Genomic DNA, 20,847 nt, shown 5'->3' on the forward strand with positions numbered 1-20,847 from the left:
ATGCTTTCAAAAGACTATTTTTATTTTTAAAAGCTAATTGTGATTTTGGGCTACATTCTTGCTTTGTCCTTAGAGGTAACATAGAGGAAGGTATACATTCAAATTAGGAACTTAATTCTCACATGTAACATGCTACACTTTAGAGCATATCTCAGCAACAGAGGAAAATCCAGATAATCACAAAAGTGGAAGAAAATCAGATGCTGTCAGGCTACTGACACAGATGAATTGATTTCCATTTAAGAATGACTGAAAGCTACTGAGCAACCCAAAGAGCAGGATTTGTGTTCAAGGAATCCCAAAACAAACTAACAAGTTTTTCTGAAAAATTCTACTACTTTGAAAAGAGGAAACTGCTTGATGATGTAGGGACAAAGCCAGAGATCCTGGACTAGGAGCCACTTTTCATCGTGCAAGATTGGAACTGATTGTAAAAACTGCATTGCACGTTACAGAAGCAATCAACTATTACACAGAACTTGTGGAGTCTTCCTTTTTGCTTTCTATAGCACACTCCTCCCCTACTTTACAATCATTGTCTATCTCACTTTGTTTCAGCAATCTTCTCTGTCCTTAATTTTGTCACTACCAAAATGAAATCCCTTCTCCTCAGCAACTCCTGTCATTCAGCATAACATTACTTATCACTCTGGGAGAAATGATGACTTTAGCTATGCCTAAGGACAAGGATAGGATACCTTTGCTTCATTCTCAACTCTGCTGACTTTCTGACTAACCTTGAACAAGTTGCTTGATTGTTTTAAACATCCAGTGTGTCTCTCTGTAAAAGGAGAAACTGATGCTTATTTATAACAGAGAGTTTAGAAGCTCCACGGGAACCAAAAAATCTTGTATATTAACATGGTCTGATGAAAGGTGTAAAGAACAACAAAAATTCTCTTCTAGAATATTTTCCTCCAAAAGTTTATGGCAATCAATTTTCTTCTTTTTCTTCCTGCATTATTTTTACTGATTCAAAATGCTTTGGGATTGGAGGAAGGAGAAAAAAAATGATGATGCTGCATTTAACAGCCTTGGACCAAATCTACAGTTGTCATTAATCAGTGCAGCACAGCAGAAACTAATGAATCCATAGCCATTTATACCAGCCAAGGATCTGACATTTAGAATATGCACTGATTAGCAGTATTTTTAAACTGCAAAACGTGCAATTACTATTTGAGAAAAATTAATAAAATACAAGATTAATTTAAAACACCCACTTCTACATTAATATAGAAGCTTTTCACATCCTACAAAGCTGGATGAGACAACAGCCTCTCCACAGCCAACCTAAGAAGGAAAAAGTAAAATGTTTTCTATATTATTGGAATTTTTTTAAACTACACAGATCTAAAGCAAAAGTGATACAAATGAATACTGAAATCTCTATTAAGATATCATGCCTACAATTATGCTGCTTTAGTCCCATTAGACCTTAAAAATTAACAAACAAGAATCTGGTCAATATGATGACAGGAAATACAAATCAGTTTCAGAAAACAAAAATAATGGTCAAGACATCTTATAAACAACTTTTTCCAAATACTCAAGTGCAACCTACATCTTAGTTTTAATAAGTTGAATCTCACAGAGCCATAGCATTCAGAATCACAGAATGGTTTGGGTCAGAAGGAACCTTAAAGATCACCCACTTCCTACACCCCTGCCATGGGCAGGGACACCTCCCAGCAAACCAGGCTGCCCAAAGCCCCACCCAGCCTGGCCTTCACCACTGCCAGCAAGGGGCACCCACAGCCTCTCTGGGCAACCTGTGCAAGTGCCTCTGTTACTGAATATTTTCCTTAATCACTGTTGCAGAGATGTACTTTTCTTTATCCAGTGAATAAATTCTATCATCTCAGCTTTTCCCCAAACACAGAAGAAAAACACAGTTAAGACTGTTGTTGTAGCAATAATAAAATACTACCAGTCCCATTCATTACTGCAGCAATACCATTTTTCTGCAATTTAAAAAAAAATCTTAACTATAATTCATTCTTCTTTGCATAGTTGAGTCTGTATTCTTTCACTTCCTTTACAGCTTTTTAAGAAAAAAAATCATTTTAATGCCCAACATGAATTTCTATCTAAATTACTTTTACAGCTACTTTTATCACTCCTCTAAAGGAAACCAGTTTTTAAACAAAATAGATTTCCTTCTTGCTCATCAGATGCTTTTGGGAAGATATATTTTAAAGAACTAACAGTAATGGGTCACTGCTTTTTGTTTAAATTCTCTCTCTAGCTTGTTTGAGCCCAATTTTTTGCCTTTTATTTCTAAAATGGCTCTACCACTTTTTAAGATATACATATAAATGTACACATGTACATAAACCCAGAGAAACTGGGGCATGGAGTAAGGAAAAGAGAATTGAATCAGTATGAATTTAGAGACACACCAAGGCAACAGGTATATACTGAAATCAGCAATAACAACAAAAAAGCCCTGTGTTTCCCAGTCTGTAGAGAGGAATGTGGTCACTGGTCTCAAGCAGCAAAGTGAGGTGTCCTGGGTCACGTCCTCCCAAAGAGAAGATGCTGAGGAGGCTCCACCCAACCCAGAGGAAAGGACTGAGCTAAGCAAGAGCTCAACACCCCTCCAAGATGCCATTCCTAGTGCTGAAAGGACTAAACCAAAATGACAAAATAAAGAGAGAAGGAGCTAACTGAGAACACTCCAACATCTCAGGGACCCAACTAGTTATATTATAGATTTCAATAAATTAATTTCTCAGAAGCAGCTTTTGTTTATGCAAATTGATTTGGCTGGGGTGACAGTACAACTACAGTATCAATTTAGCATTTATTCTTCCTATCTGCAGCACAAATAAACTAAACACAGTATATTCAATAACAACAAAAATACCCTGTCTTAAAACTGTTCAAACAATAGCTGTTCCAGGAAGACTCTATATCAGCTTGCTTTTTTTTGGAGAAAACCACATTAATTGCACAGCAGATAATAATGAAACTGCTTTTCTTTTGATACTCAAAATGAAAGCTAGATAATTACCTAAATCAAGCATGCTGAGAAGGAAGGCTAAACTTTATGGCTAATTTAAAGACCCATGGCATTTATTCTGAGCTAAATTAGACCCCCTTTTAGTGTTATTTGAACTCTTTTATAACCACCTGTAGGACAAACTCCTGCCTGACCAGGAGACAAGAAGCAATGCAACAGGTTGCTCAGAAAGGATGAACAAACCCTGAAGGTTTTCAGCCAGACTGTATGAATCCCTCCTTAGATCTCACAGGTGGTTTTGAGCAACAGGTTGACCAAGAAGCCTCCAGTGGGGTCCATTCCAATCGGATGGATTTCGTAATTCTGTGACAGCAAATACAGACATGAGTAACTTACATGAGTAGGTACAGGTTCCCCAGACATGAGGAACTTACTGGTTCCTATTGCATCCTGAACTGCAACAGTATGACCACTACTATTCACAAGATACTTCAGACATTCTGTGGCACCACAATATTCTCTATCCATCAGCATTTTTTCCTGTGTGTAACTCATTGATTTTCTGTTCAAAAGATTCTGAGTCTGATTCATCCAGCAAAAACAACCTGAAGTGTAAAAAAAAAAGTTTCAAAAAATCCATAATACATTTCTAACATACTTGTCTTTGAAGATGTCTTGTGCAGTCTTCTCTTCTTTTTTCTTGCCAACTTCCTTCAGGGGGAAAAGTGCTTTTACTCTTTCCAGAGGAGCCTGACACCTTTCTCTTACCACACAAGGCATCTCTAGCATTTCTAAAAGATGCTGTTCTATTGGTGGCAGTGGCTTATCAGAGTGAAAAGCCTTGTGCTGCAAACACTGCAAGAAACAAAACAGTCTGAGCAAAGCAGAACTTTCAATTATATTAAAAACTTACCATATGGTAACTGCAAAATATCTTCCATATTAAACATACTATCTTTGTATTGCTGAAAAATATTCTGTCTCACAATGGACTGAAAGTTTATGATCAACTTTTTAAGGACATTATTAATGATATTAAACAAGAATTCTGATGCACATGAGTGTTCCCACACTCACTGGAATGAGTGCTATGAAAATTATTTTAAAAATTTCAAGAATGAAACAGTCATTTGCAATTGTTCATATTTTTAGCTTCACTCTACCTTTAAAAAGCAGTTCTCTTATAAAACAGTGCCATGGAAGAGATTTCTATACACTTCAACATTAAGTAAAAGAGATCTATCCCAACCACACATTCCAGTTATTGTAACACTTTAATGTCCCTCAAAGAAATAATTTCCTCTTGGTCAATTACACTCAGTATGCACACAGGAGGAATGTTCACAAGCTTAAGACAGAATGCAGATAGAAAGAGAGAATATTAAATATGCACAGGTGAGGCACAGAATATAAGCATGTTTGGAACGTAGCTTTGAAAGGAGTAGGGAATGAAGGGGCCTGACAGATGCACAAAGCTGGAACAGATGGTGAGAGCTACAGAGAAGGATTTTTCACCCAAGTGTAGAGTCAGTGCACACAGCCATGGAGTCAAGCAGACGGGGAGAGATGAGGTTAATGAGGCAGGCTATAGAAATTCCATGGAGGGTTTTGGAAACAAAGTAAATATCTTTACAATTTTGTGAAGTGTGAGATAGCAGTAGAGAGTTATGTACATTTACAAATACACACACAGATACCAGTGCATGCACACAAACACATCAAAATGTGATATACAAAGGAGACCTTTTTCCATGCCCATGGTACTAGGTGCATTAGACACCCATGTGAAGGTACTACTCAGTAAACTAGGAATACAGTAGAGATTTGCTCCCCTGTTGGCTGTCAGACATGACATTAATTTTAAAAACAAAGCAAATAAAAGCTCCTATTCATACTGGAAATCTGCCAATACAGAAAATCAAGACAATGTGACACATCAATACTGATGTGTTTTCAGGCTGCCATTAACATTCCAGTCCATATCAGAACATACTGCCAAAAGGAGGCAGTTGTACAAGGCTACTGATTTGGAAACACTTGTAATGATTTAAGGCACCATTATTTTGAAAGAGAAAAAATGTTGCTAGAAGCTGCAGTAATGGCTCTTGTGATAAAAAAAATAGGTAATTGAATTAAACTCACAAAGCAAAAAAACCTAAGTCCCCTGTTATGCCTGTGTGTTTCAGGCTTTTGTAACTGACATCTTAATGTGTGCAGCTGCAGGAGCTAAGCAGAATGAGAGGCCACAGCATCCACTTGTAACTCTTTTTAAAGTAGATGACTACATCTCAAACCTGAGATGGCAGGTACTGTCAAAACTCAGGTGCTAAATGGAGACTAAGTTAAACAGACAAGCTGGAGTTTCTAAACCAACACTGTCCCTCTTAACCTTGCTTCCCCCCTTCCTTCTGTGCCCAGCAAGAATCACTCTCACCCTCATAGCTAGAGGAAACCCACACTGCCACTGCCTTGCACACTCACTTTTATTCACATGTGCTGTCCCCAAGGCACTAGCTCCTCATTGCTCTTCCGAATTTCTTACATTTCCACTTCTAGAGACACAGCCAGCTTTCAGAACAGGGGTCACACCAAGATACTGGTCAATGGATGTAAAGAACTGGGCTTCACACCATTAATTCTGTGATAAGCCATGACATACATGCACCAACAGACCAACAGGTCCATCTCTCTACAGAACCACCATTGCTGAGCAATTTGCTTATTTGGCTAACAAATAAAATGCACTGCATTCCCTAAACGTCTTAAGTGATTCAAATCCCTGTATTTAAGATGGACAATTTAAACAATAATGTTGGAAGTCTACCATTACAAAAGCTACAGAAGTTCACCTAATTTTTTCTGGAAGCAAGGAATAAAAGTTGAAAGTGTGGATATAGGATAGTCCTCATCTTCCACTCCAGCAAGCATTAACAACTACTTCTCACCCACTCTGTCATTTCCTGATGCCTACCACTACTTCCAGAGATATAATTTGGCTTGATGTTTTTGTTTAAATTCTGGCTCTTGTCACTTATCATTCAAATATCTTCATGAGGTAACAAAGCAAGGAAATGAAGTAGGAGTTCATCCTTTTCTTCAGAGTTATTTTTCAAAACCATTTATAGGTTCTATTCAGCCCAATCCACTTACTGGCTATAGTCAAAAGATGATGCAGAATTTTTCTTCACTGTTCTTAAGGAACCAGCAGTGCCGTTTTGCCTAAGAGCAAAATACTAAGAATCTGGAATATCTTCACAGCAAAGGAGAGAATAATTTACACAGATTAATAGCAATTTTTTAATCATACAAACAAATGGGCCTGAGTGTGGCCAAAAGCACTAAGAGGACTGACAGTTTAGGGCTTTCTGAACAGCAAGGACAGAAATTGCATCCTACCCCATACATTCAGTCAGTAAATGCTTTTTCTACCAGTAGCACTCACCCTTACAAAATCCTATAATCCTCTAAGGAAATTGGCAAGTTACTCAGTTACCCTCTTCCAGCAGCAATTAACTCAAGTGCTGGAACACTACTATCACACTGTTTCAGAACACAAATAGCACACCTAACAAAAAATATCTTTCACCAATAAATGATATCCACTAAACTAAAAGAATGCAAAACTCTGTCTAGCAATATAACAGAGGAAATTCTACCCTACAAGTACTTAATTTACAAGCAATGCCCAAGTTTTGTAATATCCAAGCTCAACAACCCTTCCAAAAATAAGAGTTGTGAAGAGGTCAGCTCATTTTAAGTTCTTGCCCTGCAATAACCTCCAACTGATCATATCTTGCACTCAGTTACACAGTGTCTTGTCAATATGACTGGCAGAACTTGATGAGACCTCTGAGTTCTTCAGGTGTCAATCAGAATAGTGTTGAAGACAGTGGGCTTACATGTATTCCTGAAGCACACACTGACCTTCAGATCCTTTGGTTATTTTAAAAACACTGAGGAAGCAAGGCTTTGGGAAGCTAGGGTAAGTTTTCCTAATTTTAAAAAAATATCTTCTTCCTACTTGTAAACCGAAATAAAACATGTGGAATTGCTGAGATATGAACATGATTGCTATAATACCATTTTGGTCAATTTTCAGAGCAGAATCACACATTCAATATATCTCCATGGTTCTGCATACAGTACAATTCTGCAGTTGCTTAAATTGCAACATAATTTTCTTTATTTTTGAATTTGCTGCGTCATTTTTTAAACACTTGAATTCCAATGTATAATTAAGTCTCCCATCCTCACAGTTGCAATGAAAGTCTTCGTGATATGAAAGGAATGCAAATCAAAATGGAGACAGCTTGATATAATAACTGCAGGAAGAGTGAAGTGTTCTGCTGGCTCGTAAAGTGCATCAGCTTAGACGCCCCAACAGAACATTTAAAATGTCAACAATGTTAATAAACCATTTATTGCTTATCCAGTTCACCTCAGACTGACCTGGTTTGGAACACTGCTAGATGCAACACTGCACAGAAGAGTGATGGGACACAGAATGAGAAGCTGAAGATATCCCCAATTTTCAGCCAATTTTTCTCTTTGTCTAAAAGCCAAAGACTGAATCTATGTCCACAATACAGTATTGAGAGACAAGTTTTAACTTGCCTAGTCTATGTGCCTGTGAATATCACTGATGCTGTTGTGGACAACTCAGCACAGGTATAATTTCCCTTCCTTCCTGGAAACTAGAAATTTTAAAGATAAATCTATGTCAGAGACAACACAGAACTCACCGGTTACCACATACTTTATTGCCAGAGATTTATATCTGCATTTTCACAATGAAGATCTTTCCAACGTGAATCAAAGAAAGACAGAAGGCTGAAAAGTCTTAAGAAAGTAAGTTTTTAAAAAATACCATATAGTTCATCTCACCTGATATAATCTCTGAAAGTGAGGGTTTGGAATTTTGCTGGGCTTAAATAGATCCTCAAAAGTTTCTCCATCTTCATGAACCAAATTCATAGAATCAATCAGTGAGTCAACAGCAGATAACTGATCCACTAAGGCAGCAATTACATACAAAGGAAGATTAAATACACTTGCAGATGGATGCATTTCTTGAAACAATTTATAAATGAAGATTTGCTTCACAGTGTGATATTTTCACCCAGTCATTACATGCCACAGAACACACTGCAGCTATGGATGTGCCAATAAAGAATATGGATAATGGACACAATAATAGAGTCCTACTTTATTTAAAGATTACCATGTGAAGTCATAAAGACTTTTCCTTTTCCCCCAAGACCTCAATTATTGTTGCCTTTCTGCTTTAGCTTTTCTTATTTTTCAAGATGTTTTCATTTGCAACAGAAGGTTTATAGGCCACTTAGAAAATAAGGATAACAGTTGGTTTGCAAAACTAAATGGCATAATATAAATTTTTAAAGTTATGATTGCAAATTAACACAGTTCACAATAGCCAGCTACTGCTTTGGTAAGACAGGTTTTAGATTTGTTATCAAACTGCTAGTTACAGGCAAGAAAACAGAAACAGCTATAGAAACAAACCAGCATGCTAAATATACCCTGACGTGCAGGTGCCCATTCAATGCATCTCATAACAAATGAAAGAAGCAGGAGTGGATTTTAAATTACATCCACTTAAGACTCATTGCTGTGCAAAACTCTCAGAACAGCAAGTCAAGTTTTGTGTAGCTGCATGTTCTCCAAAGATGCCATCCATCTCAAGCTGGACACCAATAAGCACACAGTTTAATAACACTCCACAGAAAATACTGTCTTTGCCTTTGCACATTATATTAACAGGCCATACTGCAAATGGCTACAGGACCAGCTTTGCACCAACAGAGCAGCTGCCTCTGTTCTAATTCTAGCTAGCTAATCACACACTGCAGATCCCACAAGGTTTGGCCATTTACGCCCACAAATGAGTTCAAAGATCAAAGGATACAGAGGACTAATCACAGCTCTCTATCACAGGAGCCTGTGAGACTCACAAAGCTGTCATTTCACAGGACAGTTGAAACACTGCCTGCAAACTTAGGTCTGCTCAGCCTGCACCTGAAGTGCCAAAACTTTAATACACATTTACACTTCAAGATGACATCACCATAATGGATGCCCTAATACCTGGGTGCTTTCCTAAGAAAAATAACAACAGAACTTATGCTTTCATTGATGAGCCAAATATTGTGACTCTTTTAGAGCATCTTAGAAGACAACAAGCAGGTTACTTGACCAGCAAATATCTTACCTGTAGGAATGCATTTTTTACTGTTTTTCAAGGATGAAAATACATACTGTCTTACGTCTTCCATATAGGGTAGCTGCACATAGATGAGACACTGTGCAAGAGGAAAGAAAAAACAACAGAGCCTGAGGAAAAAAAAAATCTGTATCCACAGAGTGCCATATCAGGGCAATCTAAAACCTAAGAAAAATCTGAAGATGTAAAGTCTGTGCACATCAAAACACTTAAAATATGTACTGAGCAACACAATTTGAATCAGAGTAAATCACAGCATCTTATTTTATAACATAGTGATGGCTACACTCAATTTTTCTGCTCGTGGAATAAAGACCTCCCCACCCATCTGATCCCTTTTTCTCGTGCAGAGTTCCAATTATCCATGCTTTAAATATCCACTATATTGGCGCTTTGGGAGGTTTTATCACAGCTTACTGTATTCCAAAGTCAAAAGCTGGATTTGGTTTATTTAACATTTCTCTGCCTCATTTTTTCTTTATTCAATTACCTCCTCCAGTTCATACCACCCTAAATAATTCTTTTCCATCTTTTATGTTTATACCCTTCAAAAGTTTGAAGATTGTTGTGTCCGCCCCCACCTCCATCACTGCTCAACCATGCTACACATATTTAGCTCTTTCAATAGTCTCTCATAAAAAAGATCAGGGGAAACATATGCTGCAAAAGTTCTAACATACTGTGTTGCTTCTGGGTCTCTCTGCAGAAGGGTAAGAGAGAAGAATTACCTCATATGTATCCTTAATATATGGAAAAGCTACTCCAACTTGTGGATAGCATCTTCTATCATAAGCATAGCGCACTACAGCCACCACTTTCAACTCATCCAATGCACGAACAAGTGCAGAAAAAGCAACTGCTGCATTCTGGAGGGAAAAAAGAAGTCTAAAAAGTCATGCAAGTTCTTAATCTTGAAATACATCTTTCACAGGGAATTCAACAGCATTGATTTAGTCAATACTAGTTTCCATTTCAGCTATAACTTTAACAGCATTTTTTCATGTTCATAAATCAAAGAAGCAGAAAGGTCAAATCTCATCACGATAGTGGATCCATTCAAAGCTGAGCCAACTTTAGATTCAGCATATTCCACCTTTTTCACCAGGTGTGAAGAACTCTCAGAGGTTTTGCATGAGATAGCAAAAGGGAGGAAAGTCCCTTAAAGGAACATATTAGAGCTCCACAGTGAGCTTTTTACCTCCAGTTCTTTGAAGGTCTGTTCTAAATAACACAGTGACACAGGGCACACTGTTGCTCTGCCTGAGAATCAACTTCAGCAACAATTTCAGGTTCCTCACAACCTTACTCAAACATAGTATCTACCAGTTTTTCATTATTCATGAGATACTGTATTCATTTGGGGTTTAATCCAACTTCTTTTTATCCTAATGGGCAATGAAATTAGACATTTCTGTAAGCTGCATTAAAATTATTTGTTACACAGAAAGACAGGACAATCTCAAGCATCACTACTATTCTTTTTTGTTCTGCAGTAAAATACGTTCAAATTACACTTCAGTTTACCTTACCGCATCATCCTTTGCTGCAAAGACCTTCAGAGCTTGGTTGCCCATGTAGTAATGCCTCTGGATCTACAGATTCAAATGGTCAAGAGTTAGCCTGACCTAAAGAAAAGGTCACTAATACAAGTGGACCAATTAAATTATAAAACAACTAGCATTACTCAAGTCAGAAGTCGCCAAATTTAATTACAGTGCACAGAGGTTAAAGCCCTGTATTTGTCTCATATCTCCATTTATCGCTGAATATGAATATTCAGTCATATTGGATAGGATATTATCATAGCCTCCTAGTAATGGGAAGGAATGAAAGACAGTGCAACTGGCAGCTGTTACCAGTCTGAATTATACTTCAGTAATTCAAAAGCCATTGTGGAAAACTACAGTAGTTAATACAAGGCCTAAACCTAATGGTTACCATATCTATGCTATTAAATTTTTCTAGCAAAGATACATCAAAAAGAAGCCACAAAAAGTCTCATCCTTAATTAATAAAGCTACTTCAACACCAACCCAGAGTATATACAGCTGTGCTAGTAATAAAGCACTTCTGTTAGCAGAGTTTATTCTATTCATGAACATGGCTGAATCTAAAACAAAAAGGAAAAAGAGTTTCATCAAGGGGCATCACTGGAACAGCTGGAGCTACAGCAGCTCACACACACAGAAAGCCTGCAATCATAGGAGACCTGCCACAAAGATCACACACTACTATGGACACTGATTGAAATAACTTCTCTTTGTTAAAGAAAAAACTCTTTACATTACAGTCTCAGAACTAACATCATTATATCTTTGATTTTTCTTTCATTCATTTCACCTTTTTATTTTATCTTCTTTATTTAGCAAATTACCATAAGGCTGTTGAAGTCCGTGACAACCTGCACCAGAGCAGGTCTGTTCACTGTATTACAGCACAATTCTTCAGCTCAGATTATTCTACCTGCAATCTTTCTTTCCTGTTCTGTCTCTAAATGCTCAGGAAATTTTACATTCAGTATAGTATACATCACTAGATGTGTGTATCACTACACCGTTTTTTGTTTGCAAAAGAAATTGTCCCTTTGTAATAGTTTCAGGTATTTCTTGATTTACATGGCATGGCTTATAAATTAAAAATCAAAGCTTAAATGGCCTCTGATCTTCTTTCCTGAGGGATGGGAACAACTCAGGAAAAGAATATAAGGTGGTTCTATTCCTTATTTAATTATGTATTTGGAGCTGTTCCAGTTTTTCGAGTCAATAACGAATAATCTTTCCATCAAAGTTTCAAAAAACCAATTTAATATAAAACATATTTGAGTAGTGTCAGTTTTATCATTCCAAACAATAAAATTTAGGAGGCAAAACTTAAGATAACATATGGGTCTTGAAAATTCCAGCTGTAGTTAAATCTTCCTGATATCATTACCTATCCACTATAATTTTAATCCTGCAAGCACATCTGAATAATTTTATTCCACTGAGGGGATGTGCAGCTACTACTGTGCATAACTACTCATACTCCTGGCTACAGGACCAGAGTACACTTTAAGATATAATTTCTGTTTCTTATGAAATCCAGAGACAAGAGGAGTATATAATAAAAATTAATTAAAAGCGATCAGTATTTGGTACAATGAAAAATTTTAAAAACAACTTGTTAATTCTTTTATGCATATTTACATGACTCAAAAAGTATTCCTAAAATTAGCTGTAACCCTACAATTATTAACTATGTATTTGAAGGTATTACCACACTATCTGACCAACGGGAAAATAAAAATCCACATGAAATAACAGTTTGCTCAGAGAAACACTATGTTCCTCCTCTGCTTTCCTCTTAGTTTCCATTTTCAAATAAAGTCAGACTAAACTGAAACAGGAGGCCAACCTCCAGCTTAAGAAAACTCTGCACACAGCAAAATACATCTTGCAGAACTAAATGACAATAGTAAGACAGCTGGAGGCTAATAATGTATGAGGAGATCCAAGAAATTGTCTCATTGGAACACAGGATTCAGACACATTTCACTTATTATTAGATCCAGTTTCTGGTACAGGAGATAGCACTCCCTAGCACCTCTCTGGCCCTGGCCAATTTAGGGCACATAAGCTCAAGCATGAATGAGATGCTTCCTTGATCAATCACTTGCAGTGCACAGCTCCCACATCACTCAACAACTAAGTCTGAGAGTCCTCAGGGAGCAACCAGGTTACAGATTCCAGTTGGGCTGGCTTGTCCTTTCAGTAAACCACATAACTTCCTGGCTCCTCAGTGCTTATGTTTTGGAACACTGCACTGCAGTAGTCTAATGACACATCTAGCAACATGCACGAGGTCTCTGTGTCACTGTATTGCAAGGTAAGAAGATGTTTAGTTACATCCATTTGGGAGTAACTTCCCACAGATGCTTCCCAATTCATTAGCATATTTCCTTCACTGTAAAGGTGATGATGCCTTAGCTTTTATCAAGAGTTCTCTGTTCAGGCAGTGAGAGATTTCAAAGAGCAGGAGGGCTGGGAGCTCTCAGAAGTGAAGGTGTAGAACTGCCCTATGATTTCATTTCAGTTTTGACTGGTGAAGAGGACTGGGTGTAGGTAACTCCAAGATGACTAAAGTTTCTATCAGAAACCTTTTCAGAGAAAAAAGATGGGGAGCAGCTTAACATCCACAGCAATTACTTGGCACTCACATCTCTGACCTCTCTCTTCATGTGTCCTTCTACAATAACAGTTTTGTTAAGCCTTTGCCTAAGGCTTTGCTAATGCTTAAGTTCTGGATTTTCTGAAGGAAATCACCTTGTGCTGGGTAACTTTTATTAAAGTACTTGCTCAAAATAAGTTTCTTACAACTGTCAGGGACAACAAACAGCAAAGTCAATACCACAAGTAGAGATAAGTGCATTACAAACACTGAACATCTCACAGAAATATGGAGAGCTTTTGAATTATGCTACCTTTGTCTAAGAAGCCTTCACTACATTGAAGTTTTTTCACAATAGAAAGAAGAGACCAGTCATGGTTCACAAACTAATCCTTATGGAATTGAGAATGAATGGAGTCAGCTTCAGGCTTGCTTTAACACTACTTTAATGTTGAGGGAGAAGCTTCTGTTAAGAAGCAGCCATACCCTTGGCTGGACAAAGCCCAGAAAGGCTGCTGCCTGAGCTGAACAGAAGACAGACTATTAAAGTCTGAGAGATGAAATGAGACCACAATACCTCTGTCTCCTCTTTGCAGAGATCTGAGTTCAGTGGCTCTGACTTCACTTGAGAGACCAATGGCCACACTTATGAGCTTCTCTCCTCCACGAGACCACATATTGCTTACATGTACTAGAATCAGCAAATAAGTCACCCCTGCATACCTGAGTGGAGCTGTCCCGTTCCCAATACTGAAACCCAACACACCACCATGACTTTGCTGAATTCAAACCAAGATCAACTGTCTTGAATAACCCAGGAAGCTGAATAGGAAGACATTTAGTATCACACCTGTGAGGATCTAGTGAATCCCAAAACAGAAAAACACTTTGCTTCTGTTTTGTATTTCATTTGCTCTTCATCTTCCTTGGAAAAAGGAACTATATCACTCCCATACCGAAAACCTGGAGAACGAGAGAGGAGCATCTGGTAAGCATATGGGCCTACAATTTTAACACTGAAATTAGCTCTCTGAATATTTTAACAATGCATTCATGCCCCACAGCTACGTTCCACACATGCTCATCAAATAACTTTCCCTGTTAGCAAAAAAAACCCCAAACACCCATAGACACATTTTGTACTTTGCAAAGCACTCCTTGTACATCATTTTATGTAACACAAGTACTCTCAGAGAGCAGGAAAGAAAATAAGGGAACATCTTGCCTAACAAAGTTATGCTCACAGAATAGATTTAAGCAAATCAGAATAGATTTCAGCAAACAGATTGCAACACTCTCTGCAAACATAATACAAGCCACCTCAAACATACCACAAATCATATCACATGAGGTGACACCAGAAAAGATTCAGAAAATAAAATGTGCTAATAGTAGAAGCAAGGTACACAATGGAAAACCAAAACACTCTTGGTATGCAGAACTGGTCTTTTTATGTATTTCTGTATTTTACTTCCCATGCCATACATTACAGGTATATGTCCATAAAATAGGAAGCTGTAATTTCTCAGAGGTATCATCTGCTCCAACTGCTTCTTCTCCTATCTCAGCTTCCAATATCCTTCCTGTAATGCCATCAATTTATTATATTGCCACAGGCTAAGGATGATATCCTCAGGTGTGCAGAAAGCAGAAGGAACAGAGATAAATCCCTGGATGAAAAACCTATAAGCAGATACATTCTCCTACAAACTGAAAAGCAACACACAGAATGAAAGTAATTTCAGTACGGGTGCTGCAAATACAAAATATTGTCTAATTATGACATTTCTCAAAAGAGTCACTGAAGTCCAGGAAGCATCAGGAGCTCCTTTAGCATTAGAAATACCACACCACTGACAGGGAAATCTTTTATCTCTTTTGTTTACATTGAACTGCTCACCACTTCTTTTTACTAGTATCCCACAACTACTTACTAACTTAAGCAGTCAGAAGATTAGCTGAGAACAGTTGCAAATTCTCCAAAATGCATTCTCCGTAAGAAGTGGATTTTTTTCCACAGTTTTGAAGTTGTAAAATGTAACTAAACCATCTTTTAACCATCATTTTTGATTAAAGAAGGTCACATTGTCGTTGGGACTTTATCTGATACTGCTATGAAACACCTATAAATGCTAAAATTGAACCAGATTAAATTAAAAAATACAGCTTATTCTAATTTTCAATTTATGTTATTCATCTGACAGCACACTCTATACTGTTATCTGAATAGTTCTGCTCTTTATAGTTAATATACTTGCCCTACTTGTGTGGGATTGAAACAGGAAAGGAAAGAAACTAGTAGCAAAATATATCTATACAGTCACAAAAAATGAAACAGATTTGCTTAACTCAATTTTTAAAAGTAAGTACACTATTTCCTGCTGTTTCTGGGGCCTGTAGTCTTCTAAGGAAATTAATCTGCTCAGAAAGAAGCTGCAGGTCATAAAAGGTATGTTGCGTACCACTACTTCAGATTGATCCTGTTATAGTACAGCAAAGCTGCTACTCTTGAACACTAAACCCTCCTTTGATGGCTTCATCTTTCCAAGTGCAGAATAACTAGAGCAGTTGCTCATCTACAAAAAAGCAGCACTATGAAAGCATTCATGTTATCAGTACAAGTGAAGATCCAAAAATGGAATAGTGGCAGCAGAACTACTCACTACAGAACTGAGGTATGGCCTTCCACTGTGTGTAGTTCAGAAAGCTGTAGTGCCTTCTAAGCTCCATCTGTTGTTATTATTATTGTTGTTGTTGTTAGTTCTATGATTATTATTCCCATTGTCATTATTATTCCTATTATTATTAATCCTACTACTGGCAAAGTAAGATTTTTTTAAAATATGTGAAAACAAAGAGTCTCATATAACAGCCTCTGTTCCACCAGCCTACAGGACTCACATTCTAAGACCACAGCAAGGCTTCAACGTATAAAACTAAGAGGCCCTTAGGTGACCTAAGAGTCCAAGCCATTACCTTCCCTTTGTCTTCAGGGTGCACTTAAAGATGTCATACCTTGAATAGTATCATCTTTCTGAACCTCTGTCTCATCATCATCATTCAAGCAGTAAACAGTCTCTTTTTGCACATCCTCTCTTCTGAGGGTTTTAGCATCCACAATTGCCCAAAGTTTTTTCACCCTCTCTTCTGTGACCTTGGTATCAGAATTCAAAGAAAAGGAATGTTTAACACCTCAGTGGGATCCAGAGTACTAACCAGAACACACAAAAAATCCTTAGCCTGAGTGCTGCATTGTTTTGTCAACAAAAAACTAATAAAGACTGTCAAATAATGCATCTCTGACTGCTACCATGTGCTTTCAGTACTGCTTCATCTTTATGAGACCTAACACATGAACTGCACCATATTGACAGCATACTTGTCCTGGTTTTTCATTAAACCTGTAGGTTAAGCCATTTGTGGAAGTCTTTGAGGCACAGGATACCATGTAACTTGCTTGCTATGCAATTTACTACCTCCAAATGTATAAATACTTTTGCCAAAGCATTAAGAAATATGTTAAAGATACAGTAAGACTCAATGTTCACTCAGTTTGCATGGCCAAGTTTTCCATCAGACTTGCGACACCACAGGATGCCTTATATTACTGCAACTTCCCCAAAAGGCAAAAGGATCCCAGTTGCATTATAGGACTTGGGAGGGAAAGAAGGAATAAGTATTTACAATGAGTGAATGTTTCCCAACTACAGGGAAATAAAAGTGTTTTCTTTTCTTCTGCTTAAGTGAAATTGTATAGCTAGTACATGAGAAGAAAAATGTGGAGCTGAGCAGCAAACAGTAAAGGCAGAATAGATTATGTCAGTATGACTGCTGTATGACCTCAGGCCAGTCACTCAGTTCAAGTTGCTTATTCTCCCAAACTTACTTTATTTTGTGTGTAAACATCTCTGGGAGGGGACTCTGTCTATTTGCACCAGTCTGGCACAATAGCCTAATAAAAACATTTTTCGTAACTATAAATAGAAAGTTGATGTCTTTCAAGGCTAGAATACCCAGCTCTCAGACTTCAGATATATTTCATCAATACTGCCACACTACACAGTTACCTATTAACTATTCTACAGCTAGAAATTTGCACACTTGCTGCCTTTAAACACACTAACTTTTTCCTAGCACTGATTAAAGGAACCATATCAACCATAAGAAACAGACTGGGCCCAAGCTCTGCCAAACAGTACAAACAAGCTAAAAAACCAGACCTTTTATTCCAAGTCTGAAATAACAACAGATGTGATTTGAAACAATGGCTGGTAAAACATTTACACCCACCATTTTAGGCACACATGTTCTTCTCATGCCTAGGGCTTAAGAAATATATATAAAGTCTCACATATCACTGATGCTGAATGTAAATCTTCAGTCACAGCATTCTTAGTCAGGATCATCAACTCCAATACTACTAAATGCCAGAGTAGATAGCAATTACTCCTATTTCCGTACCTTATGAATTTTAGTTATTTAATGTGTATGGTGAAGTTAAAGTTGCTGTGGGAACCAGAATTTTAGATGTACTGGCTTCTAACCAAACAAAAATCACTATCATAATTATCTGGATGTTGTTTTATCTTTATTTTCTTAGCTCTAAGGAAAAAAACCCAACATGTAGTGGCACCTAACTTGCTGCCAAATTGCACTAGCACACACTTACTGATTTGTAGGCCACAATCCTTATAGACAAATTAGGACCAATAGTGAGCTGGCAGGGCCAAGGCATTGGCTTCCTTTCCATTTTCTTAAACATTGAAAGGCGTTCCAGGCTCTCTCTAAATGAAGGAATCAGGAAAACAGCAATGAACTCTGGTGAACTGTAATAAAGTATTATAGACAATACACTCTCCTTAAGGAAATGCAGGAATCCAAACTGTTCCAGCTTATATTGCACAAAGCAAATAAACTGGATCAATAATCTTACCATTACCTATTGTCAGAAAATAGAATGACAAAAAGAGGTGGTACAGCATATTATCCCCATCCTGAGCCTTTATGATGTGTGACACTAGGGCTTAAAGGCACTGGGTTAGGTCTAGTGATAAAACCACACAATTGCTCCTTAAGCATTTCCCATTTTTCTGTGCTCATCCAATTAGGGCATGTAGCAAGCTGAACAACACAAATTAGAAAAGGCTCTCTAAGTGGTAAAATGCTTTCTATAGGGAAGCTAAAGAAATAAAGAATCCAGTTTCAATTAACAGGATTTTGTTTGTGTAGAAATTAACTTTTGACACTTTTTTAATACAGTACTAGTCAACTCATTAATTTAAGGGCATTCTGTCATAGTGAAAGAAGTTACTTCAACTATTTCTAGCCTAAACAGCAGATATACAAGTTAAAAAACCACAAAAAAAGGAACTGTAATGAATTCATACTAAAAAGTGTTAACTTAATTGCACAACTTTTAGCAATGGAGTCCAAAATTAACAACTCACAGTAATTTATAATATATCATTGTGAATTCAAATAGGCTTGCCCCCCTAAATAGCTTTCAACTAATACAAATTGCATTGGTAATTTGACTGTAAAACTCCAGCACAAAAAGCTCTCAATTTTTTTTCTTTTATTGCATGATAAAGCAAAGATAAAACAAAGCTGAACTACTCCTTTTCATATTATGATAAAACCTGGAATCCACCACTCTCTTGATTAAAGCACTTGTCTGTCAGAAATCAAGCCTAAAATTATCAGTAGAGAATTCAGCTTGGCATTCTACTTTTCAGGCTTCCTAGTATGAACAGGGTTGGTTTTTTTTAAATTCTAAATGCACAATGAAAGGCAAAAACACACTGAGATTTTTATATGAGATAAACACTGAATTCCCTTTTTAGTTTTGGGGTTTTTTTTCCCTTAGGGAAAGGAAGATTTTTTTTGCTAGCAATAAAGACATCAATACAGGATTTTAAAAAAGAACATGGCACTACATCATTAGGAGTACTGCAACACATACATTCAGGGATGAGTACAAAAATCAAATATATGAGTGCCAAATGCCCAAAAATGTAATTTAAGCTCAATTTATTATCTCTATCTTTTAATTTCTTATATTTCCAGAAGAAAAATGCTACCTGTAACTAAAGATGACCCAGTCAATAAAATCTTGCAAACATACATTTCAGCCAGTATTTTATGAACACAACCTTTCTGCTCTGCTATCTCTTCCCTCAAGACCAGAAGCAGCAGAAGTATCTCCTGTCTAATAAGCCAAGTATCATAACAAAAAATCACAACAAAACCTCCTCACTCACTTCCCTGGCATGGCTAATTTATTTTTACAAGAGCTGAAATATTTTTACCAGCAGGAATAATTAATCTAGGAAAATGGAGAGTGCATCTGCGTTGGCCAATTATCATGACAGATTTGCAAAGCTGACTTCTCAAAGCTTGATAAGCAACTTAATTGCATCTAAAACCTCACATACTCTTAAACAACTTTTCCAACTAAAGCTTTAATCTACTAGCCAAATGCCTATTTATCCAGAGATTTTGGATTTCCCCTGAAAGAATGGCACAAAGACTGCTTGTAAAGTAGCAAGAGTCTGTGATAAAAAAAGTATAAAGAGGCCAAGCCACATGGCAGGTTCATGCATATGGATTACCCTAAAGGAAAAATGGGCCAGGAAAGATTCTGCTTTTCTGTGCAGTCTTTGAAGCAGTGACAAAGCCTGCTTTTTTCTAGAGACTCAGACTGCTCTGTTGACTAGTGCAGAACACAGACACAGTGACACGTGTCTCTTCACTAATGCACAGTAATGCTCAAGGAGCTTCTCTGGCTGCTGAGGTGCAAAGCTGACCAGCTGAGCTGGGGGAGGGAAGGAAATCCCACAAATGAACTGATGAATTACAGCATACAAACCTACAGGGACAGCCCTCATCTAAAAATTACCTTTGATAATGACATTACAGCTGAGGTCTGCTAAGCTTCCTGAAAATCACATTGTCTAAAAGATCACTTTTTATAATTGTAGAACAGAACTACTGAGACAGTAATATCAGACTATGATAAGGCACATAGGAGCATTTTGCCTGTTTCCCAACTAAGACAACACCTATGTAGAAAAGTCTTGGATGTATCATTAGCTACAGTTTTTCAGAGATACACAAACTTTTATTCTTTCCTTGGGAAAACAAGTGAAAAATCATCTTTCAATTCTTGCATTCCTAATGCAAGAAAAATGAAAAAAAAAAAAAGTTTATTGTTTGTCACAGCAGCACAGTAGACTGTGATTAAAGAGCAGGATTCAAAAAACAACATTTACTCAAAGAATTCACGGGAGTTTATCAAACTAGTGAGCTAAAAGTAGTCTGCAACCAAGGAACAAAGGCTACCATTAAATGCAGATATTCAAGCTGAACTATGCCACAAATTCCATTTCTTTCTAAAACATGTTTTTGAAATGACATTTACAGAAATGTTCCCTCCAAAATCCTCCAACACTAAAGATGGAAGTAAACTGATTTTTATATTAAAATACAGATATAG

General features: G+C 37.2%; 1 protein-coding gene across 1 annotated transcript in view; it reads right to left on the minus strand.

Moving 5' to 3' along the window:
• The window catches only part of XRCC5 (X-ray repair cross complementing 5), a 48,239-nt gene that overhangs the window by 18,135 nt on the left and 9,257 nt on the right, over positions 1-20,847 (minus strand). Inside the window, exons 7-14 of the mRNA XM_058809733.1 lie at positions 18,022-18,136; positions 16,368-16,506; positions 14,203-14,315; positions 10,736-10,798; positions 9,935-10,072; positions 9,195-9,285; positions 7,850-7,977; positions 3,624-3,820 (exon numbers count right to left, since the gene is read on the minus strand). Coding sequence (XP_058665716.1) covers positions 3,624-3,820; positions 7,850-7,977; positions 9,195-9,285; positions 9,935-10,072; positions 10,736-10,798; positions 14,203-14,315; positions 16,368-16,506; positions 18,022-18,136 — 984 coding nt within the window. The remainder of the gene's footprint in view (positions 1-3,623; positions 3,821-7,849; positions 7,978-9,194; positions 9,286-9,934; positions 10,073-10,735; positions 10,799-14,202; positions 14,316-16,367; positions 16,507-18,021; positions 18,137-20,847) is intronic.

This window comes from Ammospiza caudacuta, chromosome 8 (genome assembly GCF_027887145.1).
Source record: "Ammospiza caudacuta isolate bAmmCau1 chromosome 8, bAmmCau1.pri, whole genome shotgun sequence".
Classification (NCBI taxonomy): Eukaryota; Metazoa; Chordata; class Aves; order Passeriformes; family Passerellidae; genus Ammospiza; species Ammospiza caudacuta.